The sequence below is a fragment of the Crinia signifera genome, chromosome 1, assembly GCF_055691185.1.
Source record: "Crinia signifera chromosome 1, ASM5569118v1, whole genome shotgun sequence".
In the NCBI taxonomy this organism is placed as follows: domain Eukaryota; kingdom Metazoa; phylum Chordata; class Amphibia; order Anura; family Myobatrachidae; genus Crinia; species Crinia signifera.
In genome coordinates, this window is record NC_139217.1 from 327,014,488 (window position 1) to 327,041,203 (window position 26,716).

Sequence of the window (26,716 nt, forward strand, 5' to 3'; positions counted from 1 at the left end):
TCAGTTTTATATCTGTTTATCTGTCTTGTTACTGGGCAGAACTCACATTTTGAATGGGCAATGACAGTAGCAGATTTCTCACTTCCCTCTTGCCCTGTGCTTTCTGCCCCTCCACCCCTCTGTAGCTACCTTATTGGAGAGAGATTGAGCCCTGGCTCTGACAGATCCAACACTCTGTGAATAATTTTCCAGCACCCCCTCCCTCTCCAGTGCCCTCTGCCCTCTCCCTCCCCATCAATCCCTGTGCAGCAGCTATTGGAGAGCCCATAATGAGATAAGTGTGAGCTCACAGGCCCGCTATTTAACCCCTGCACCTAGGGCAAAAGCAGCAGACAGAGGCAGGTGGGAAGCACAAGGGCAGGGACACAGGGGCAGAGCAGGCTTTGCCCAGGACTTGCATGGGGATCTGTGAGAAGGGTGAGGACAGGAGGAGCTGACCACAGTGTTACACTCAGAGTAAGTTAGACTCCTGTCTGTCTTCTGCACTATGTATACTGTGGACTTTGTCACTTTATGTGCTTCACTTGCTGGCACCCATTTGTGTGGCACAGGTGCAGTGTGACTATCGCAGCCTCATCTGTGCCCACTGTCAGACATTGCTTTACGCACTTAGAGATTGTGTTAATGCTGGAGATGAGAGTATCCACTGCTAACTGTGGACTATAATGAATTACACTCTGTTATAGAAATCTCAAACTTTAAATTGATGAATATATTTTTTTTCACAAACTGCAATAATAAAGCGCAACCCTAAATTCACCTTCTCTACTATTCTACCTTATAAATATGGGTTTTAATAATAATGATGATATATAAATAAGGACTATAAGGCAACATGTGAACATCAGAATTATTTTGCTGTAGTATTATATTAATTTGCATGTGGAACACTGCAGATAATACACATGCTATCTTTTATTTCATTCCCTTATCCCTGTATTGTGGAGAATGATAAACCCATTGCTATACATAGATAAAAAAAATCCCAATGCACAATTTAAGCTGAATATTATCTAGGTGTATTAATGTGTCATATACATACAGATCTATAGAACTCCCAAAGTAAAGCAAATTGCAGGGAACATGATGAAGGTAACTGCAGTGGCAGAGCTGCTTTTAGTGTGTGGAGATAGAGAGAGTTTGTCCATTTCTAGTTACGACGGCCCTGTTTTTATTCTGGAATTTGTGTTGTAGTTTTGTGGGGGCATAATATTAGGGTCTCCCCACCCTCTATTTGAGCTCCGTTTTTCTCAATTTGCATGTTACCAGAGCTCAAACAGAGGGAATACATCATTGTTTTCAATACATACTGTAGCATTGTTGACAAATGCCCCATTATTTTCTATTAACCAAAGGCCCATACAATTTAAATGTTGAATATAATATAGGACTTTTATGATCTACTAGCATTTGCCTGCGGGTTCATTTGTGTGGATGTCTGTTATTGCTCAGCAGAACTAACATGCGCCAACTGTAAAGCGTCTGGTTTTGCTTTTATTGCTCCTCTCCCTGATGTCTCATTCAGAATACATCCCATATTAGTTTCTTTCTAGGTCATTAAGCTATATAATACAGGTCGAGTATCCCATATCCAAATATCCGTTATCCAAATTATTCCGAAATACGGACTTTCCAGAAAGTGAAATTTTTTTTTTTTTTTGCTAAAAACTCACTGGGGACATTTGTAACAGCATCACTGGGGACATGATATGTAACTGGCACTATATATGTGCAAGACAATGATTGCTTGGCATTCAAATTCAGTGCTGAGATAGTACACAAATTTTGTTTCACGTTTTGAAACCTTGTTTTTTGAACAATTAAAATATATTTGTGTGTATTTTATGTGGTAATAAAATATATTTGTGTGTATATTATGTGTTTATACAGCATAAATGCAAGATACTTCAAAATACATCATTGAAATATTAAAATATTCCGAAATACGGAATAATCCGTTATCCAAAATTCTCCTGGTCCCGAGCATTTTGGATACGGGATACTCAACCTGTAGTGAAAACACCATCCAAATTCATCCAAACAGACATAAAAAGTTCGTAAACAGTCCATATATATCCGTATATTACTCAAAAAATAAAAAAAATCCTATGTACAGACACGACATTACAGTTTTATTATAAGTGTAGATTTCAGGTCTTTATAAGTTAAGGTTTAATATAACAAATAAGCATATAAAATATGAAAATGACAATATAACCATGGTTAGCGAACATGGCACATTAAGGCTTTTGTATGCTTGTATGTGCTTTGTTTGCTTCCTGGGTGGAGCATGTTGCACTAAGATATACCTGTACCAGAGAAAAGTGTCCCCGGAACTTGTATTAAAATATTAATAGTGATCTTCTGGGTGTGGTACAGGGTTCCGACAGTTGGGATCCCGACAGTCATTAGCCCGACGTCGGGATCCTGACTGGCCGGACTTAGGCCCTTATTCTGGTTGGTGCGGTCGAGCCGCATATGCGGCTCCGACCGCACCAGACGAATCCCCGCCCACCCTACGGATCGCCACGGCCGTCCGTACACGGACGGCTGGCGATCCGCATAAAAATGGTGGAGGCTACGCCTCCACCATGGTGGGAGCTGCCCCCTGCATTCGATGGTCGACAACCATCGAAGGCAGGTCCGCACGCTGCGGCAGCTCCCGCAAGCTGAGACCACACGGACAATCGTCCGTGTGGTAGCTTGTATGGGGGCTGAAAGCTGACATCCGGCGACGTCAGCTTTCCGCCCCCATGAGTTGCGTCATGCCCTCATTAGCATGCGTACGCCCCGCGTTTGCATGGGAACGCCCATGAAACGCGGGGCGTACACATAGGGAAATGAGGGCATGATGCCTCTCACGCCCCTATACGCCCCCTTTGCGGCGGACGAAATACGTCTGCGGCGAAGGGGGCTGCACATGCGCAGATTCACCTCTGCGCATGTGCAGAGTAAAAACATCGGCGGTACGGCCGCACGCGGGCCGTACCGATCCGATCAGAATAAGGGCCTTAGACAGAATGGCGAGCGCAACAAAGCCCATTGCGGGCACGGTGGCTCGCTATGCACACCACCTATTCTATTCTCCCTCTATGGGGGTCATGGACCCCCACGAGGGAGAACAGCCGGTGGCGGTCGGGAACCCGTCTGTCTGTGTTTTAGCAGTTGGGATCCCGACGTCGGGTACATGACTGTCGGGATCCCGTCCGGCACCTGATCTTCTCCCACATGAAGTGAGACACAAGTAAAGCTGCCCCTGCAATCCCTATTAATAAGACTGTTCAGTAATATACTGGTGTATCAAGGTGTAACATTTTAGCTTTTATTTTATACTTTTATTTTATGAAAACTATTATTGATACTAGAAGAACTAGGTCAAAATGACAATATGAAAAGTGTTTATTCAGATCCAGGATAACAACAGATAAAAATGTCATAAATTTCATAGAAAGTATACTTTTGTAGTCTGCAAATTTGAGCACAGCAACAGTGTGGACTTTCGCCTCTGATCTGAGTCTCTTCGTTACCCTGCCCCCAGCTTTCTGTCACAGATTCTCTACCATTAAACTGTTTAAACTCTTAGGCTGTCTGCATATAATTGACAGGAACAGACAGCAATAAACCAAAAATTAACTTCTCTGTAGGTATCTAAGTACAGTTGAGACACAACAGTTGAAACACAAAGTATGAGATTTCCTATTTTTTGCTATGTACTTTTGGACATTTATTTTTTGTTAATATAGTTTTATTGTTATCCCTTCATTAACCAAACTCCCTTCTATGCAAAGTGGACTGAACTATATCCTTTGGTACAGTATTCAATAAGTATGGGAACTGTCAGACAGTATCATTCAACTCTGAACACTAAATCCAGGATAAGACGGAGCTCAGAGACGGAATTAACTGCACGTTATGGGACAAGTGAGGTCTTCAGATATATATCCTGTGTGTGATCAGTGGATAACCTCTCAGACCGTGGGGAGAATGCTGGCACTACACACAGATGCTTCTATAATACAACAGTATTAATGACAACTATTCAGGTATGCGGGAGCACACAGTGCACCTTGGTGCCCTACAATTAATTGTGTGCCAAAACAATAACATTCAATAGTTGGTCATTAGAGAGCTTGTTTAGTGTAAAGCCCCACACACACATTAGATGACCCATGGGACCGCCAATAATGTTAACGATATCGGCGGTCCCAAGGGTGGACGATATTGTGCATACACACTGAATGATATAATTAACAATATCATTCAGTGACAAGACCAAAAGTGACCTGTGGGGGGGGGGGGGGGGGGGTCATTCATTAAGGATCGTTAAGGATATTGAGCATACATATTATGCATTTTTTTTAAAGACATTGCTCAGAAGGACCTGTTTTAAATCTTATATTTTTTTTATAAAATGATAGTGTGCATAGTGGGGTGGTCCCAAATAAAGTCTTCAAGGCATCCCAGCAGTCCAGGTTTTTATCGATACTTATGCTTAGGCACAGGTGACTTATCCCATCTGTGGACAAGCAGGGATATATATTGCCTACAGGAAGCCAGCTCGCTACTTATCGCAGTCTGGACTGGTAGTTCCAGAGGGGCAGTTCCGGAGGGAGGGAATACCTCCTATTGGGACTGCCTTGTGTGTCTGTGACTGAAAGATAGGACTCTCACGTATTGCATCTGGCTTCACTGACACTGACCTGGGTGGTGGATTTTCCACCTGAAGGGGGGGGGGGGGTAGAGCTTCAGGACTGCAGCCCATAGGTAAAACCCACCACTGGTCTTCACATTTGATCTTTAAAGCACAAAACAACTGTGGACAAATGTAATAGTCTCCGAGTTCGGCAGCCATTGGGAGTTTTTTAAAAGGGGCAATCATTTACATGGCATGGTTTTGCCTTCTAAATGATTGCACCTCGGAGGCTTTTACATTTTTATCAAGTCTTTTTTCCTAGGAATAAAGTACCAATACTCATCTAAAGTAACAAGTTGATACAAGATTTATAGTAGCGCTCATTCACTAGCCGTCTTCAGGAACTATCCGTTGTACAGAATGCAGATTTCTGGGGGTGACACCTTTACTGCACAAGCCTGTCCTGGCCTGGGAGAAAATCAGAAAAGCCCTCCCAGTCCAATGATCAGCCCTGATGACACGCCTCCTGGGATCCACTCTTGTGTTTGTTGCTTAGTGGTAAATCTGCTACTGCTGGAAGCTCAATCAAAAAATCAGAGTTGTGCAATGCGCTCTCAACAAGGCCACTTCCTTAATATCTCTGTGAGGTATCAAGAACAATGCATAAGGGACTTATGCTAAAGGGTAGCTCTCAAAGAGACTTTGAGTGGCATTCATGGGTCAGTCCATATTTTTATGCATGCTCTACATTACTCCTTGTGTCATTCTCTTTTTCTTCCCTGAAAAAGGGGACCTCTCCAAACCAGGAAGCCTAATATTCTTGTGATTACACCCTGCCAAATAGGGTGGCCAATCCCAGGATCAGGATCGGCAGGATCCCACGATTTGGCCACAAAATTGCCAGTTTCCAATCCTGGGATTTCAGGATTAGACTGCGCATGCGCAGTCTAATGCTGAGCAGCGCCTGAGCACTTGCTCAGATGCTGCCCGGCTGTGCCTGTCCTGGCTGTGTGGCGCTCCGCAGCATGACAGCCTGCACCACCCGTGTAAATAAAAGTGCAAGGATGGAAGTTTGTGGGGGGTGGGGGACTTTTTTATTTATTAGGGAGGCCAAACTCGGGATTGAGCATTTCTCAATCCCAAATCCCGGAATTTAAAAAATGCAGTTGTATTAGCATCCCTACTGCCAAGTATTCCTGCTCACACTCAGCTAAAACTACAAGGACTTCTTCTCCAGACCAGGGCTTACAGTGGTCCTGGCAGGGCCGGCGCAAGGCACCGGAGCGCCCCAGGCGAGTCGGGGTGGGGGCGCCCCGGTGCGGGGGAGGTGGGGTACCTGTCCTGCGGCGCTGTGTAGTTAAAGATGGCGGCGGCGGCAGCGGGGGGTCCCTGCCGTCAATGAGAAGAAATAACCAGCGCTATCCGCCGGGCTATGCGGAAGCGCTTCTGTTGTGAAAACCCTGTCCGCACAGCCAATCAGCGTGCGGACAGGGTTTTCACAACAGAAGCGCTTACGCATAGCCCGGCGGATAGCGCTGGTTATTTCTTCTTATTGACAGCAGGGACCCCCCGCTGCCGCCAGCTTTAACTACACAGCGCCGCAGGACAGGTACCCCCGCGGCACGGGGGCAAAATGCCGCCCTCCAGTGGCCGGCGCCCTAGGCAAATGCCTAGATTTGCCTAGTGGTGGCGCCGGCCCTGGGTCCTGGAGATGTGGTGGAACTCATTTCCCCTGACAAACAACCCCCCCTCCACCAGACAAGCCTGGGGCAGTGCCAAGATTTTTTGGCAACCCCTGCAAACTATAAATTTATGCCCTACCACTCTTACTTTATAAAGGGACAGAAGTCTCACAATTTACTCCACACTGCTGTACAATCATATTCACATAACACCACATGTAGTGTCCTTGATTTATATTACACCATATACAGTAATAGTGCCGTTCTTCACATTACATCACTCAGTAGTGCTTCTTATTCATGTTACGCTACACATTAGCATACCGTATACCTGTATGCCACACAGTAGTGTTGCCTATACATAATGTCCCTTCCTTATACACAGTAGTAGTGCCCCTTACACATAACGCTCACAGCATTAGTACCTTATGATAGCTTGACATCACATACGCCATGGCAGAAAAGCAAGCTGCTGGGTCTTTTCTGCTGAAATTAGGGCTGTGGCAAGGTGGAACTAGTTTCTCGTACCAATAAAGGTGGGGAAACTCAGTTCCACCTGGCCCCCCCCCACACACTGTAACCCCTGTTCAAGACTACATATTATCAACCTATTAGCCTCAAAAACAGGAAGAACAAGATAGCCCTAATATTGTTATTACCCATCTATTGCCTTTGCAAATGTTTGTATATATTGTAGAGGTGGGGGACCGTTGAGAGGTCTGTGTGTGTGAGTGTGGGGGGAGTGGGTACTTTTAGCCCAGGCCAGGGTCTGCTGGAGGGACCAGGGGGGCTACTCCCCCGTTGCAGGGAGCCGGCACTGGGAGTATGGAGGACAGGCTGCCACAGCAGAACAGCCTCTCTCCCCAGCTCAGCACATGCTGCTCAGTCCGTGTGCTGAGCTGGGCATAGAGACAGCTGCAGGTGATCTTGTTTTTTTTCAAGGGGGGCCTTGGCACATTTGCGTTTGGACAAATACACCCACAAAACACAATGTTTCCTCTCCTAAACGCTGGCTTCCATTCAATCAAAATGTGATTGCATTGAAGCAGAATCTGTACACAGAATAATGTGCAAATTGCGGGCACACATGCCCAGGGTGTACTCTGCATATGCAAGGTTGTTCGATAAGCGACTAGATTGCATTTTCTAAATTTAGCGATCCATGCTGAGTTAAGCTCAATATATACTACCCCACATAGCATATGTGATATACCCCACTGTAAGCCTGCACAGGCTCATACCCCCGGCTTCTATGGACTGCGGCGACTACAGCCCATAGAAGCCGGATTGGGCTGCATGATAAGGCAGGGAGTGTCTTCCTACAGCTTTCTGCTTATTGCAGTCCTGGAGGGAGTAAATTCCTCCAATGGGGCTGAATTATGTCTCTGGCTGACAGGAAGGATATTGTGATGGTGGATATTACCTTTGAGGGCTGCAGTCCTGCAGCCACTTGGTATTACCTGCCACTGCTAAGAATGTTAGTTAATATAAACATATATAATATATTAAAGATTTCTTCCCCTGGTGCTTCATCAATGTAGATTAAGAGTTATATAGTTTTACTTTATAAATGGTTTTGTCTTTTTGAAAATGATTTTGAACTTTAAGCTATTAATGAACAGCCTTTCATGCATCATTTTGCATTCCTAGAAACGAATAATTTGCTGCAAACCCAGAACTCAAAGGCCTTATTTATGAAAAGGCATTATCATTTATAAGGAGCTATTATAAGGGTCCTTATTTAGACCTATTATCTAAACATAATGGCTTTGTTATCCGAATCATACGCATTTTTTAAGGTGCCCATACAAGGTACAAATATGATATGCAATTTGGACTAGATTGCATCGCATACATTTTGCAATGCAATGAGATGCAATCTAGTACAAAAAGTATGTGCAGCACACACTTTTTGAGCTGTGTGATGGGATGTGCGTGGGAGCGTGCATCTCGTCAGACCCGGCAATTGTACCATGTCCCGGATAACTATCATTAATGAGGCCTAATATAGGCCCTTATTCTGGTCGGTGCGGATATATCCGCGTGCGTTCGATCCGCCAATGTTTTGTGTCTGCGCATGTGCAGAGGCGTCTCTGCGCATGTGCGAGCGGGGCGTACGGCCAAATCCCGCATGATATGTGAACACTCCGAACAGGGGGTGGAGAGGGGCGTGAAGGGCTATTTGTGCTCATTACCATATGCATACGCCCCGCGTTTCATGGGCGTTCCCATGCAAACGCTGGGCGTACGTATGGTAATGCAGCCGTGACGCTCGTGTAGGGGGCGGACATATGACATCGCCGGATGTCAGCTGCCCGCCCAGATCTCTGCTTTTGCACGGAAAAATGTCCGTGTGGTCTGAGGTTGCGGGAGCTGGTGGAGCACTCGGTCCTGCATTCGATGGTCTGCGACCATCGAGTGATGGGGGAGGTTCCCTTAGATGGAGGAGGCGTATTCTGTGTAAAATACACGTGCGGTCCGTTCGGCCAGCTTCTTACCGCGTACGGACGGAGTTGGCGATCCGAATGGAAGGCGGGGTTTCGCACGCACGGTCCTGGCCGCATAATCTGATCCAGCCGCACCGACCAGAATAAGGCCCATAGTTCGGATATACGGGTTAGTAACAATTTGACCAGTAGCATCCTCATGAACATCAGAACAGCTCGCAAACTATTAGTCTCCATTGTCAGTAAGAGATAGATGCATGTAAATGCTTTGTTAGTTTCTGAATTCCCATTTCTCCAATTTATTACTGGTAAGACTGATACTTGCTCAGTATTTGTGCCAATAAAGGTAACATATATTTTCCCATTTGTACTACAATCTAATGTATTTTTTATCCACAGATGGCGCTCTCAGATCTTCCCAGCACCCCCTTGGCTCTTGAATACCTCAATGACTTTGACCTGATGAAGTTTGAGGTTAAACGAGAGCCCCCTGAACCAAGAGCTACCCGACTAGCACCTCCTCCATCTCTGGGCTCTACACCATGCAGCAGTGTACCACCATCCCCAACATTCAGTGACACCCCTGAACCAGCAGGGCCACCTCGGCCTAGTCTAGAAGAGCTCTACTGGATGGCAGCACTACAGCAACAGATGGGTGGGGAAGGACTAGCACTTACCCCAGAAGACGCTGTGGAAGTGTTGATGGGTGGTGGAGCACCTTCACTGCAAGGGATGGATGGGGGTTACAGGACTGGGGTGCAGCACTCCCACAACCCTCACGCTGGTGGTTACTTGCTGAGTCCTGAAGATATAAATGCACAGCAGCACCAGGTAAAGGCATAGAAATGAAACACAAAGTTAAGGTCAAATTGTGTTACAGATTTGAACATCTTTTTGTGCATCTTTATATTGTCACTGACGCAAGACTATGATGTTGAGCCCTAGACTTTAATGTCAACAACACAAGTGAATTTGTTGTTTCTATGGGTTATTTGTGGATATTGTAACCGTTTACAGCACAACTGTGATTATGTAGCATGTGAGAATATACGTATGTGACACTGTGTGTGAGACGGGATTTGTCAGTACCCTTATATCCATAAAGCCGGACATGTCACTGATCACTTAATCTGCTAACGTTAAGAGATTGAGAAGAGGAAAGACAGAGATGAAGATAAGGAGTAAATATAAACAGAAGGAAAAACAAGAATGTAGAAAAGAAGAAAGAATTACTAGATTGCAAAATAATGTACAAAATGATAGAACAAATATGGTTGAAATTGTAAAATCTAAAAAGAAACTATAAAGTACCTGTTTTCACCTCTGAAAAATTTCATACCACATTTTATTTATTTTTAACCCCTTCAGTGGTGTTTTTTTTAAGTAGCGCTCCCCACTGGGCAAGTTTTTTAGAAGTAACGCTCCCTAAAAAAACCCCACCACGCTGTGTCCCGGGGCTGGGCAACGCCGCTGAGCACTATGCCAGCTGCTGCCCAGCCCTGCCCCCAGCAACTTGGCCCTGCCCCCAGCAACCGGTGTGACGTCGCACACTGTTACATAGCCAGGGGGGGGGGGGGGAGGAGACGCACCGCAGAGGAGCCGGGCAGCGCTGAAGCCGAGTTCAGCGATCAGCTCACCAGTGCCAATCAGCGCCAATCCCGAGAATTTTGCGGGTTTGCCAGTCTGGATGAAGATTACCACTGAAGGGGTTAAATAGAAGTCCACCTGGTTTCTTGTCTAGATTCCCTTTCATTGTATAGGTGCAATATGGGTACACTCCTTCTTCCAAAGTATAATTTAGCTGTTCGTTTGTTAGAGAAGAGCCCTGGGAACAGTTCTCTGAAACCCAGGGCTCCTCTGTTTATGTGTAATAAGTCCTGGCTTATTTGGTTGGTATTAAGCAGATCAATATGTGTGCAAGGCAAGCCACACGTTCTGTATTACAGTAATGTTGGGCCCTGGGAAAAACTATTGCAGCCTACATACCAGTCTTCTGCCATGGGGAAGGAGTCATTTAGTCCTTTAACCCTTTGAGTGCCAACATCTCTGTGAGAGATGTGCAAAATATCCGCTAAAACTGCCAACGTCACTCACATTTGTTATAAATTCAAAAAAAAAATGTTTTGTTAAAAAGATTATATTTCCTATATAAGGTAAATATTACAGGTCATTAGGATGATAAAAAAAAATGTTTGATTGACAATTTTCACACCTACAGTATTTTAACAAATGTACTTGGCACTCAAAGGTTTAAACTTTATCAGAAATAGTTTGGGGCTTTAAATTTCAGTACAACTGGATTCTTAAGTTGGGTACAAAGTGGAGGGACGGGGATTTGTTTCCGAAATTGGAACCAATCACCGTCACCCCAGATCACCCGCACACACTAGAGCAATGTTAATGAAGGTTGGAACGAATACTTATTCAGACATGATGGGGGAAATTTACTAAAGGAAATTTGTAAAATATAGGTGTATTTGTACCCAGAAATACACTTATTTTTGACATTAACTATCCCGAAAATACGGCAATTCGTATTCGTAATGATAGCACATCAATACGAATGCGAATTGCTGTATTTTCGGGATAGTAAATGTCAAAAATAGGTGTATTTCTGGATACAAATACACCTATTTTTTACAAATTTCCTTTAGTAAATTTCCCCCGATAATTCAGACATGATTGCTTCTCTGCTAATTTGCAGAGCCCTGGGATCAAATAGCCATCGCCCCGCTAGAGTGAAATCTCACCCTGTGCACGGCTGCAAAATGCTTGCAAAAATATTGCAGATCGGAGATTAGCTGCAAATCCATTCGCAACTTATTTACCTATATTAACATGCATGGTGTCTCCAGCGATGTCACTCGGTTGGATGTGCAGCACTTCAAACCTAGCACTATCACAAGCGATGGCAGGAGTGTGCATATTGTGCATACACTCTGAGCAGGATGGACGATATTCCAGCATACCGCTCAGTGCGAAGCCATCTTTATAAAGATACATTTTCCATCATTGGTTATTGAAGTTTATGGATGATATGTAATACCAATTACATATCCAAATATTCTGAGAATTATGTTATGTCTCTTTTAGCCTGATGCATGTTTGTATTAGGCAAAAAAAAATTAGGCAATTAGGTAAAACCATTCTGCCCTGCAGGTGGGGCAGATGTAACATGTCAAGATAGAGTCAGATTTGGGGGGTTGTGTCCAAACTGAAATATAAATTGTAGTGTAAATGCACAGGTGTCCAACATTTGCAAGGTATATGCAAAAGCAGCCAATATTTACTCTACACAGAAAAAAGATAACCCATCCAAATCTAGAGATGGTCATCGGTTCTCTCCCCATCGATAGGTGTTTCAGCTGTAACTATCAATGGTTAGGAACTATTAAAGCATTCAACATTAATGGTCCCCACTATCGAATAACATGGCTCCCCCCGGCAACTGGCTGCTGAGGACTTCACCTGGACCAGCGGACCACCTGGACCTTGCATAGTTGGCATGGCACTCACATGGGGAGTGGGATGGAGGCAGACAGGGTGGCGTTCGCATGCCAAAACACTGGGTGCGTCCAGGAAAACGCTGGGCATCCCCATGCGAATGTGGGCAGGTACTTGCCTGCCCAGTTCACAGATCAGGACGCCGCAAGTCTAAGTCAGCCCAGACTGACTTAGATTTTCGAGCACTGTAGAAATCATTCGATGGTCGATGACCATCGAATGATTTCAGGCCTGCACGCTACCCTGCGAATGAATGACGCGATTCGCTTCATTTAGCCCCTCCCACCATCGACGGACCCGCAAATTGTTGCACCTGCCAGTCATGGGGCGGGGCTTAGTGACGTCAGCATCGCTCCGCCCCCAAAATGTAGCCTCTTCCCGCCCCCCATCACTCCTCTCCGGGCTTCTCCCATAAAGGGGTTTGAAGAAGTCGGCAAGTATATTTCTAAGCGATCTCACTAGATGACTTAGAAAACGTCCCTACTTTGCTACCTGTGTAGGGGAAATAGCGATAGCGATGTGTGGCCCCGTACATCACTATCACCTGGCGATTAATATCCAGCATGCTAGATATTAATTGGTGAGGTCCGTGTTCTCACCAGAGAACACTGGCTGTGTGCTGAGCGATCTTGCTGAGCGTTCCGAATGATCTAGTATCACTCAGCACATCTCCCCGTACGTAGGGCTCTTAACTGACACTAGAGATAAAATGTACCAGCTTTCTATATTGTTTCTAGGTTTTACCTACAATCCAAAAATATACTTATTGTTAATTTACTCCTGACAGAAATGAAACCTAGGGTATATGAGTGTATGTGTCATAATAGGAAATATTGATTGTAAGCTCCTTTGGGGTAGGGAATTTTGGGGGTGATTCTGGTTGACACACAAAGCTGCAAAATATGCAGCTTTGTATGTCATCTATGCGCCGGTCGCGTGAATGCCCCACCCCTCCCCTCATGCTGATTTAAACAATAAACATCCATTCACAGCCTTGCGTGCAGGGACAAAATCATTCGATGGTCACTGACGATCCAATGATTTTGCAGGCGCTCGCAGATCTAAGAAATCACATTTGCGGGTGCCCTATATGGGAAGTGGGCATGCAGCTGACATCCGCTGACGTACCTGCTCACACCAACCAGCTGCACATGCGCTTACATGTGTATGCGCATGCACAGTTGCAAACCATCGCTCCCCTGTGTGAATGCGCAGGGGAGGGTATGGATTAGAATAAGGTCCTATATGAATGGCAAAATATTCTCTGTAAAGTGCTGCAGAATGTGTGTATAACAATCTGGTAATAAATAAATATTGGCTTGTGCTCAGTCTGCAGACATGCTGATTCCCAATTTTGGGGTGTATTTAATCAGTGACGATATTTCCAAAAGTCGAAAAAATCTGCACTTTTCGCTGATGATAGGTTGAATTTACCTTTGATTTATTAAATCTATCCGATAGGTGGAAATATTGGCACAGGCCTATACAGTGAGGCCGCAAATTGGAAAAAATGGGTGAAAATTTGACAATTTAACATCGCTAATGAAGATTCAGCTTTTAAAAGTAAAATCTGCATTTAAGGAAAACGGATGCTAAATTGTCGAAATTGTTTTTTTTTGCTGATCTGTGGAAAACTCCTTCCAGGAAATTTGACACTTTGTATGTGCACAGAATCGAGGCTGGTGGAAGATGGAGCTACAAGAGGGGGATTGAAGGATCTCTCTCCAGTTACTATTTGCGGAAAAATCCCAGAAAACACCCGTTTTCGGGGGTTAGCTGAAAATATTAAGTATAAACTGAATGTATCAGGAGGGACCACAGCAAGAATCTCCGATCCCTCCTGCACCGCTATTGGCCTCATCCTCCATAGCTTACTAATGTATCAACATCGGGCAGCATCGCTTTTGGTCCCTGGGCTACTGCCATTCTGAGATGATAGTAGCCTATGGGCTACAGTAGTGCGGCCAGCGTGGTTAGCAGGGGGTCTACGCAGACCCACTGGCACCCCGCTAAGCGCATTGCAGGGATGGTCTACTTTTGGCACCCTTTCCCTGTGCATGTGGGATGATACATCCCTCCCTGCGATAGGATCGCATATTACAATGCGATCCTGGGTGGTGTCTCCATAGGTTGAAAGTAGTTTAAATAGTGTTAAGTTAACTAATATGACCAAAGGGCTAAAAAAAAATTTTTAAAGTCGAGTTTCATTCTTTGAAAGTTTAGTAATTATAATATAATTATTCTCCTACTTTTTCTAATTGCAAAGTCCTTGATAAGATCCTCATATCCTTACACATCTGCTTCCATACTTATGACCTTATTCAAGCAGCGCCATCGCATGACCGACAATGTGGATCCTGATTGAAGGAGTGGACCTGTGGGCAGCTCTGTGGGCCAGTCCACCCCTGCCTGTATGCTCTGAAGAGTGATGCTCCATTACAGTATCGGCCTTATTTATCATGACATATTTGCAGCTATTTCCCCCAAACTCCTGTTTTCTGGGGTTAGATGAAAACAGTACATTTCCCCAATATATATGAAGGAGAAAGCTCGCACGCAGCCACATGCCCATAGCTTTCTACTAGATACAGGCCCTTATTCTGGTTTACTCGCAAAGGCAAATTCCTTCTCAAATGGACAAAAATTTGGGTGAGTTATTTTGTTTCTGAGCAGGAAAAATACTGACTGCTTTATTTTTACACTGCAATATAGATCTCACTTTGAAATAAAATCCCACCAAAATCTAACTCTCTCTGCACATGTTATATCCCCCCCCCCCTCTGCAGTGCACATGGTTGTGTCCATTTGAGAAGGAATTTTCCTTTGCGAGTGAACTAGAATAAGCCACAATGCTGCACAATTTACCAATATTGGCCCCTCCAGTTACCGCCGTCTGAAAATAGCGGTAGCTCATTGTAACCTCTGAGTTACAGATCATATTGCCGGCCGTGCAGGGGGTTCCCCCAGAACCTCCCCAGAAATGGCTGCTCTTCAGTGCAGTCTGGCTGACCGCAGCTGTGCAGCTCTCCTGTCAGCTGGCAGAGCACATCTCAGAGACTGGTTCTTTTCAGAGCCCCTGTCCCTACGTGTGACAAAACCTGGGATTGCATATTGCAATGCGATCCTGGGCAGTAAAGGTACCCATACACGTTATAATTATTGGATACAATATCGCATCTCTTCCCATCTCGGTTTTCCGATGAGATGAGATCTAGCAGAAAAAGTATGTTCAGCACATATTTTTGTACTAGATATCATCTCATCGCAAAACCGAGATGCGATATTTTATACAATAATTGTAACGTGTATGGGCACCTTAGGATCCCACCTGGACTGCATTGAATATGTGATCCATGATAAATGGGACCCTATATCTCTTGCTTACTACTGTATATCTTACGCCATGAGGCTTTGGTGATTTCTTGGTAAACTGTAAATCAATAATATCAATTTGAAAAACAGTGGCTTATAAAATAAAGATATATAATAAATGCCAAAAAACTACATACTAATACACCATTGCAATATAGCAGTAGAATGTATTAATTTTTAAATCCAAGTAAGTTTCAATTCTTGACAGAATAATGTTAACGGAACATATATTCATCACCGAATTTGTTGCCACATATGAGCAGTCAACTTGTATAACGCTCTGTTCTCCCCCTACAGCTCTCGCCCTTGTCCGAACGATTTTCTGATGAACAATTGGTAGGAATGTCGGTGCGGGAGTTAAATCGCCAGCTCCGTGGTTTCAGTAAAGAAGAAGCATTGCGGCTGAAGCAGCGCAGACGCACACTGAAGAATAGAGGCTATGCCCAGTCCTGCCGGTACAAGCGGGTGCAGCAGCGTCATGTCCTGGAGAGCGAGAAGTGTCAGCTCTCTCGCCAGCTTCAGCAGCTCCAGCAGGAGGTGGCCCGGGTGACCCGAGAGAGGGATGGATGGAGAGCCCGATACGAGAAACTACTGAATGCAACAGGAGGGGGGGCTGGGGCAGACGTGCTGGCTGCAGGGGGAGACACAGGGCCTGGAGCTGAGCTCTTCCTGTGATGCTCATATGAAAAGACTGAGCCAAAGCTTAGAACAAGTTACCATCATGCAGGAGACCGACCTGACTAAACATGCCATTTTCTTTACAAAGAAACTTTAATGTGCAACATGACTCCCCTAACATGTTTATTCTCATCCTTACCTCCAATCACATGGGGCGGATGGGACTACAGCTCCAGGCCTAAACATACAAATGAGCTTATCATGATAAAGTGCTGATGACCGGCTTCCAATTTTCAAGTATTGCAGTTGTATTTCTATTCTACTCAAAACTGATTCAGTTTTTCTATTTTTACATATTTAGGGAGACGTTCGGGCTCTCCATTGACCTTTAATTATTTTCAGCCACAGGCCATTGTGGCTTTAACTCCAGCCCTGTAGTTCTGGTATCATATTTGTTAAGTCCCACATCTGCTATATCAGTCCAAGTTTTAGCTGTTGAAAACACTTGACCACCATTGAAGGTCAAGTGGTTGAAAATATCTGTAGAAAACCATTGAAAGACCAATGCCACTGATGGTTGATAAATAATGGGTGTTGCTATTGGTAACAGCATTGGGCTATGTCATGGATGGGAGAAAAAAATAAAACCAACAGCCATCAGTCATAGACTATTCATGATTTCAAAATATTCCATGGCCGATGGCCGGTACCATGAGGTCCCCTTTAATGTGCCATGAAACCACCAACAAAAGACTCACATTGGTTAGTGCTTCTCATCTAATTTTCCACGTTCTATCTCTGTCATAGAGAGAACTTATTCCTCCCTGACATTGGGTGTTAGTGCCACGGATTACTTATTAACTACTTTCTTATTAAACTGCTATTCATTCATTAAACCACAAAATAAGTCATGAAACCTCTACATAAAGCACACGTACAAGCAAGCATGATTATTCAGGACTGGCTGAGCCTGTCCTGTTCAGGGTCTTCTTCTCCTCCTCCTCCTCCTCCTCCTCCTCTACCATTTTCCACATCTAAGGGAGTTGTAGACATTTCTGGTCTTATTTGAACAAAACATTAAATTATTGAATTTTTTTATGTGTGTGATTGTGTGTAGATAAGATGCAACACTTTGCAGGTTCCTTTCCCTGTGCTTACCGGGGCAAAGCTAGTGTGCTACTAGGCAGACTTGGCTGTGTGTTGTGAAAACATTTAAGAATTGTTTTTTCTCTCCAATATTATTATTATTATTTTGTATTCTAAAAAAAATTATAACAGAAAAAAATATCTATTTAAGCATAGGCAAATAAAATATGCAGCGTTTTTACAGCAGAATCATGTGTAACTGATTTATTGCTGTCTTGTACATCTTTGAATGTTATGTACTTGATCAGAATATTTGACATGTAGTGCTAGTTACACTATAATTTATACACCCATCAACCATAACAACTACCTGCCTTGTATAGTGTAGGTGCCTCTTGTGTTGTCAAAAGAGCTCTGACCCTTCAAGGATTAGATTCCACAAGACCATTGAATGTGTCCAAGATGTAAGCAGCAGACCGTTTAAGTCTCGTCAGTTGCGAGGTAGGGCCTCCTTGGCTTGGAAATCTTTTGAGACCTGGGGAATTAAGAGGCTAAAAGTCAACATTTTGAGCCCTTTGTCATGTTCCTAAAACCATTCATAAACTATGTTTCCACTTTGACAGTGAGTATTATTCTGCTGGGTAGGCCATTGCCATGAAGTGTGTACTTGTTCTGCAACAATGTCAAGGTAGGTGGCATGAGTGGCAAGACCCAAGGTTTCCCAGCAGAACATTGCCCAGAGCATCACAATGCCTTTGCCACCCTGCCTTCATCCCAGTGAAATCTCTTCCTCTGGTAAGCGACACACGCACGCACTAGGGTGGCCAATCCCGGGATCGGGATCAGCGGGATCATGGTATTTGGCCGCAAAATGTCTGGGATTTTAATCCCAGGATTGGAGTATCTAATCCCAGGATTTCGGGATTAGACTATGCATGCGCAGTCTAATGCCTGGCAGCGTCTGAGCACCCACTCAGATGCTGCCCAGCTGTTCCCGACCTGACGTGTGGCCTGCGCAGGGTCATTCAGTCATAGGTCACACTGCACAGATGGCAGCACTGCACCACCAGTGCCGGAACCCACTTGCCGACGGGCCTCTCCCGGCCACACACCTCATACCCGCCACCTGCCTCTGCACCGCTGCAGCCTGCTCCCTTCTGCTGCTCCCCAAAAGTAAGCCAGTGTGGGGCACAGGGGCAATTTTCTTTTAGGGATGCCAATCCCGGGAATTTTTCGGGATTGAAAAAATGCCCCGGGATTGGCATCCCTAACATGCACCTGGTAATTTACAAGCAAAAAACCTGATTTGTCAGACCAGACAACTTTCTTCCATTGCTCCATGGTCTAGTTCTGATGCTCTAATGCTCATGCTAGGCACTTTCAGTGGTGTCAGCATGGGCACTCTCACCTCCATGTGGCTACTCACACCCATAAGATGCAATGCACCTTGGGTGTTCTGACACCTTTCTATAATAGCCAACATGAATTTAGTTAGTTTAGCTCTTCAATGAGCCTGGGGCACCCCTGACCCCATTGGCGGTTCATTAGTTGTCCTTCTGAGGACTAATTTGTTAGGTACTAACTCACTGCATACTGGGTACACCGCACACTGTTATTCACTTCACTTGGCAGTGGATTTAATCTTGTGGCTGATGGGTGTTTGCGTTGACTGAAATTTTAGCATTTGGCGGATTTTTATAATTACAGTACATTGCTAAATATCTATTGCCTGTAAATTCATCTTGTCTGCAAGTTTTCTCTGAGCTTGGTACAGTAGGTCTGCCTTTCCTGCAGTCCGCTTCTGATATTGGCAGATTGATTGAGGTCAATACCCGTATTATTTGCTCATTCCCTCAATCTCCAATACAGGTTTAATGGGTGTCCCTATGAAAACGCTGGGCATTCTCCTAGGAACGCAGGCGTATCAATGCCTGCTTGGGGCGGGCAGCTGACCTCATATGAAGTCACCGCCCGCCCCCTTTTTGGTGATCTGCAACAGAAATATAAGTCAATTTAGACCGACTTTTATTACCGAAGGGGAGAAAAATCATTCGATGGTCGGCGACCATTGAATGATTTCTCTCCTCTTCAGCCGCATGTGGGGGGGATGTGCTCTCCTACACATCTCCCCGCATGCTAGCGAGGGAGGGGCAGGCATTCGGCATGGCGGCACTGACCTGTTCACTAGGCTGCGTGTATATGCAGCCTAGCAATCAGGTTTGAATCAGGCCCTTAGTCAAAATCGCTTGTGCGCATGTAGCCAAATTTGGCTTAGTCAAAATTGCTTAGTTAAAATCACCCAATAGCCACAAATGAACGGGGTGAACACCCCTTTATTCCTTCAGTCAAATTTGACACCAGGCAATTATCTGGGTGTTTTTGCTAGTTATGTTGTCCAAAGTCTGCTTGCTGCTCTATTCATCCTGTGAAAACCATTTGTGGTATGTGGTTAGTTATAGAACACAAGACATGCTTAGGCTTCCTTACAGCAAAACGTAATTATGCACACTACCCTTTCTCAGGATGGGATGCAGTAAAAATCATTGCAGCCTGGATGCCGGCTCCAGAATCCCGACTGCCACCAAAATACCAGCACGAGAACATTAGAATACCAATGCCGGAATCCTGACAGCCGGCATCCTGATCATAAGTATGCAGCCACCCATAGGGGTGAGTTAAAGTCAGGGTTAGTGTAGAAGGTTAGGTTTAAGCTGCAAGGAGGGACAGTTAGGGACCAAACAGAGAATGTAAGACATTATTAGGGAAGGGCTAGGCTGTGGGGAAGAGGGTTAGGCACTACACAGGTTTCGATAGGGTAAGCCTGTGTAACAGAGCATTTGTGGGAGAGGGTTAGGGTACTAATGGAGCTGGATCCTCCACATTGAGATGCCTATCTTTTGACCACCGGCATTCCAAAGCGCTGGGAATGCTTTATGCCACTTCCATCTTCACCCACCACCACGCATATTCACTGCACTGTTTGTTTCACAGCTATTATGACACCATCCTTACTAGTTTTGAGTTATAGATAGAAAAAAATTAAATGTTCAACTACTTCTTCTATTTACCAATAACATTGTCTATTAGAAGTATCAGAATCATAATCAGCTTTATTGGCCAGGTATAATTGCGTATACTAGGAATTTGATTGGGATTGCTGTGCAACAGTGTACCCTGGGGCAGGGCCGGTGCCATCACTAGGCAGCTCTAGGCATTTGCCTAGGGCGCCGGCCACTGAAGGGCGGTAGTCCGGAGCCGGGAACCCCCCTGGATGGAGGGGAGTGGCTGCCTGTCACTCCCCCCCAGCAACCTCCATCCAGGAACCCCCCATGGATGCAGGTGAGCGGCTAAGCAGCTAAGCGGCAATCCCCCACCTCCAGCAACCTCGTTGGCTGCCGCCGCATCGTCCCCTCCCCCTGTGGAGTCATTTCACTTCCGACAACCCACCTACCCAACGCCACTGTGGAGCGACGCGGCACCCGGCAGGGGAGTGGCTCCCCCCCCACCCCCAGCAAACTCAGCGGCTGCCACCGCATCGCTCCCCCCGCCCAACGCCGCTGTGGATCTACATGGCAGGTGCCCTGCAGGTGAGTGGCTCCCCCCCCCAGCAAACTCGGCAGCTGTGCCTAGCACCGGCCCTGTCTGAGGGTTATAGACGCAGGGAACATATACTGTATTTGCTGGGCAGCACAGCACCTAGCACCACCCATCAGCGGCACCACTGGTCATTGCAGCAGCCAGGCAGGCAACAATACATGCAGACAGTACAGTTATCACACAGGGAACACATACCCGCTGAGCTGCACAGCGCCTAGGCAGCTATCAGCGGTGCCACTGGTCATTGGAACAACCAGGCAGGCAACAATACAAGCAGAGACAGTACAGATATAGATTGCCGTGCAATGTATAAGACAGGGGAGACACAGGGTTACATATGGCTGAGTGCACAGTTCCTAGGCAGCAGAGAATCCGTTGTATGCTATGTCAATGTCTTTGCAGATGAGGGATTATCAGCCAACTGCGCATGTCTTAGCGCATGTCTTAGTTACACTGCAGATGCGTCAAAGTCGCTTATGTTGCTTGCACTGAGAATTACTTTGCAAAGTGATTGATGGGAAGTGACCATTTCCATATTGTAACTGAGAATGGTGGCAAAAATACAGACATTGCTGCCGTTATCAGGGAGTGTTGCTGCCTGCATCAACAATACTGTACATATTAAAGATGGCTGCATAAGGTTAATCGGAAGGCCTAATATCAAAGGATCTGCAGTAGCACTGCATAAATAAATCGGTGGGCATCTCAATACAACTCCTGCCTGCTCAGTAATTTCCATATTTTCACACAGTATCTGCCTACAGAATCGCCACTGCAAATGTATTATCATACAACTATGAATCAGAGAATCCTATCCATACTCTGATGCCATCTACTGAAAGGTAATTAAAGTGATCTGCAAAGCTGGTTAACATATTGGACACATTGGGCCTGATTAAAAGCAAGTCTGGAGCAAACCATGTTGCCTTGCAAGTGTTGCTAATACAGTTATATATTTTCTGTGCAGAGTAAATAATAACTGTTTTTGCATGTGGCCCACAAAGATAGCTTTTTTTTTTTTTACTGTAATTTAGATTTCAGTGTGAACACATCCCACCCACATCTAAATCTCTCAGTGCATTTTATGTCATCCCCACCTGCAGTGCAACATGGTTTGCACTGCACTGTTCCGATGTGCTCACCCCCCTGTCAGACTACTGACAAGTCGGGATTCCAATGTCGGACAAACAATGCATCCACACCCTGGCAGAAACAGATTGATCTTTCTTTCCTTATGAATGATTGCCACTTTAAGTTCCACACTCAACTCTATTACATTTATTTACCCCATTGTCTCCAGATTCCATTTTACTGTGTTGAACACCAAACCTATGTATGGGTTTTTAATACATTTAAGAATCAAAGTATTTTTCAATATATTTTTTTATGAATTTCATAAAATATTTTTTAAAATCAGTCATATTTAATATTGTCGGTATAGCCACCAACATTTATTGGACATCAGGGTCTTGTGTACTAGTGTTGTACAATTTAACTGCTATTGTGTAATAGTGTGTACACACGGTTCGATATGGCTTCCGATTTTGACGATATCATCAACATCGGAAGCCATATCGCATACATATCGCATACTGATTGTATGCATTGTAAGGGCTTCCTAGCCCGATGCGCGCTCCCGTTTAAGGACAGATCGGAGGGGAGATAGAGAGGGCAGCACACTCTAGCTAGCACAAATCGCAAGCATATCGCATGCATCGTATGTGCCTTGCGATATGCTTAAGATGCGATGTGCTATGCGATTTCCAGGGCCCTGTCAGTCATATATACACATAAGTCAAAATCGCATAGTCAAAATCTCAAGCAAATCTTAAGGTGCCCACAGACGCTACAATTGTACTGTGCTATGCGTTTTTGACTGTACAATGGTTCTATACAATTTTTCTTCCAGCTTGCTATGAGATGTGCACTTGGATGCATGTGATGAACCCATGTTTGTAATGTTAAATTTCAGATGTAGTCTAAAAAGTACGTGCAGCACGTACTTTTTTAGACATACAATATCGGGCTCCTGGGAACATAAACACCATCCAATAATTGTACATAAGATGCAATTTGTGCTTAAAAAGTACAAAACGCATTCGATAATTGATGCGTCTGTGGGCACCTTTAAGCCACATAGGAAATCGCATAGTAAATCAAATAGGAAATCGCATAGCAAATTGTATGGTAAAAAGTGAAAATCTTAAGCATATCTAGTAGAGAAAAAAAAGGGAAAAGTAAAAATCGGACAAAACATCGAATCGTACATCGGATCGCACAGAACATCGAACCGTGTGTACACACTATTACAGTTTCAATTTGCTGCTATTAAATGTGCTATAGCCTATATTGGGATTATACTGTATCGCTCCCTCACCAAAGGTGTTTTAATGGTTTGTAAATATACAAACTGTTAGTTTTATACTTTTTTTTACCTATTGTATTCCTGTTATCCTTTGTGTAATTTGAGCACTTTCATTTGACTTGCGCATTTACTAACTTTGCATTAAGGATCAAATTTACATTTAACCATAGCAATTAAACAGCAATTAACTGTGATCTGTTTGTTGCAGATAACTGGAGGCCAGCAGCACAAACCATATTTTGTAAACTTATGCCCATATTTTTGCACAAATACACCTGTTTTTATGGTTCTGTGTATAAGAATATACAATTAGGTCTAAGGAGCAAGAGCGGGTGGTGTTCCAGACACTAATATGTATATCAGCAGCCACTGAGTGGAGGTATGTCAGCCTCCAAAAATAAACTCAAGACAACACAATCCAAGTGGCTGGTAATAATTCATAGTGCATATGTTTAAATAATAATACATTTAATACACAGAATTCCCGGTTGTTTAAATCAACATAACATAATAAACACATAATTGGACTTCTTAGCTTAGAGTCATATAACAAATTTTACAATTAGTAAAAGGTAATACATAAAAAATCTGCTACTTTCCCTTTAATGAGGCGTAAATTATAGGGATGGTGAACAGTTAATGTCTTGTATATAGAATCCACCATAAAGTACAAGTAAATAGACACTTTAGAGGCAGCTCACAATTTTGTATTATTTCACCAGTCCAGTAAAGAGAAAGAGCGTCCAGCTAATCCCCAATGGGTGATAGTCGGGCTCCAGGGGCTGTGTCTGGGCTGAAAATGGCTCACAATGGAGTGCTGTATGAAGCTGCTTATGTGGCTGGAATTGGTACTGTAGGCAGATGGATTTGTCTGGTGCAGCGGGTTCCCAGTAGTGGAGCGTTGGGTATAACGGTTTGTGGAACTTCAGCCAATGCTATACACGAAGTGTGCTTGTCCATGATGTCACGGTTACATCTCATGGGTGATAGATTACTGCCCATTCTCCGTTACCCGGCCGCTGTATGCACTCCTCCTAGTTAGAAGCAGGACTTCCAAGTTGATGGAATATGGTAACCCAGCTGGAGGGCTGCAGTAACAATGTGCCAAGCTCCCAGGGACCAGCACCAATCTCCTCTTTTAATGCGTTTCACCGCTCACAGGGAGGCTCTTTCATAAAACAGCCAATAATCAAACTTGTGGACAATCAGAAGCATAACTGTACACCACCATGCAAATAACTCTAGGGACGACCGGTAAGAACAAATGATTTAATTTCACATGTTTTTCCAAATTCATCAATAAAAAACTTTTATACTAGGGGTGCGGTGATAACTCTAGGCCCTAGGGCAGGCATGTCCAAAGTCAGGCCCGGGGGCCAATTGTGGCCCGTGCTGTCATTTCAAGCGGCCCACAGCTTTCAGCTGGAAGCGGGCAGAGCATCAGATGTGGGAAGCACAGCACGGGACACTAAAGGTGGGGCCCCGATGAGCGTGCCTTTACCTTGCTGTCTGCTGCAATGAGGAGGTGCCGGGCGCCACAGTCAGATGTGTTTGGCGTCCTACCCCTGCTGCTGCAATCGTATATCACCCTACTCCACAATCACAGTGACAGCAGTGTTTGGGGAGGGGGGCAGCAAGGGGGAAGCTTGCTCCCGCAACATGCAGAGTGGAGGAGGGCAGAAGCGGGAGCCCAAGCATCTCCTGTCCTTGCAGTGCCTGCTTTGCCTCTCCTTCCTCTAGCTCACACAAAAGGTTGGGAAACATAAAGAAAAGGGAGGGGGCAGAATGGGGGACATACAGTGAAGGAGGGTCAGGCTGGGGAACATACAGTGAATGGAGGCAGTGTTGGCCATTCAGAGAAGGGGGAGCAGGGGCATACAGTGAAAGGGGGCAGAGTGGGGTACATAGTGAATGGGGGTCATACAGTCAAGGAGGGTCAGGCTTGGGGGCATACAATGAATGGAGGCACGGCTGGGGGACAGAGTGAATGGGTGCAGAGTGGGGAACATACAGTGAATGGGGGACATACAGTGAAGGAGGGGCAGGCTGGGGGACATACAGTGAATGGGGGCAGGCTGGGGGAAATACAGTGAAGGGGCAGGCTGGGGGACATAGAGTGAATGGGGGCAGAGTGGGGGACCATTCTGATGTGATTAATGATTCAAAGAATGTCAGGCTTAATGGTCGGCCCCACACACATTTACACTTCACCAAATGTGGCCCTCGTCGCAAAAAGTTTGGGCACCCCTGCCCTAGGGCATTGTGATTGAAGAAAGTTTGAAAACCACTGCAGTACACATATACATCGCCATCTAGTGGCAAGAAAATATATATACATCTTTAAACAAGATTAGATGTCCTATTGCCACTATACTACCGACACCACAGGATAGAGAATTGATGGCCACTCTCCCAGTAAGCCTGTATGTCCATGTGTTCAGGAAAAACTAGGTTTTTACTGTATATAGAAAACATCTTATGCTTCAGAATGTAAGCCCTCACGAGGGGTATGGATCATTGGGTCAGCCAATACTAGGTCGACATGCATTGGGTTGATCACTGAAGGCCCACATGGCTTAGTTCAATACATGAAATAGGTCATGTCTAAGGTTGACATGGTTGGAAGTTTGACACAAGCATTAGGTCAACAATGGTAAGGTCAACAGTCACCATTCCTCTTTGCAGCACCTCTCAAACTCCATCAGGTGGAATGGGAAGCGTCAGTGCAAAACCATTTTCCAATCTCTCCAGAGATCTTTAATTGGATTCAAGTCTGTGCTCTGGCCGAGCCACTCAAGGACATTCACAGAGTTGTCCTGAAGCCACTCCTTCGATATCTTGGTTGTGTGCTTAGGGTCGTTGTTCCGCTGAAAGATGAATCGTCGCCCCTGTCTGAGGTCGAGCACTCTGGAACAGGTTTTCATCCAGGATGTACATTGCTGCATTCATCTTTCCCTTTATCCTGACTAGTCTCCCATTTCCTGCCATTGAAAAACATCCCCACAGCATGATGCTGCCACCATCATGCTTCACTGTAGGTATGGTATTGGCCTGGTGATGAGTGGTGCCTGGTTTCCTCCAAACATGACGCCTGCCATTCACGCCAAAGAGTACAATCTTGGTCTCATCAGACCATGGTCTGAGAATCCTTCAGATGCATTTTGGTAAACTCCAGGAAGACTGCCATGTAGCTTCCATCTGGTTAGTGGATTTTTGCAGCAGATATTTTTCTGTATGCTTCTCCAGATTTTTGCGAGACAACCCTGTTTTGGAGGTCTACAGACAATTCCTTTGACTTCATGCTTGGTTTGTTCTCTGACATGCACTGTCAAGTGTGGGACCTTATATAGGGTCTTATTTTGGTTCACTCTTAGAGGCAAAATCCTTCTTAGATGGGTAAAACCATGTGCGC

The 26,716-nt window shown here is 44.9% G+C and overlaps 1 protein-coding gene across 1 annotated transcript; it reads left to right on the plus strand.

Moving 5' to 3' along the window:
• The first annotated feature begins 310 nt into the window (after positions 1 to 310).
• On the plus strand, positions 311 to 17,578 carry NRL (neural retina leucine zipper). The gene is made up of 3 exons (XM_083189256.1): positions 311 to 456; positions 9,162 to 9,593; positions 15,936 to 17,578. Exons 2-3 carry the CDS (start codon positions 9,162 to 9,164, stop codon positions 16,311 to 16,313), a joined length of 810 nt encoding a protein of 269 aa, XP_083045382.1. The 5' UTR covers positions 311 to 456; the 3' UTR covers positions 16,314 to 17,578.
• Positions 17,579 to 26,716: the final 9,138 nt, after the last annotated feature.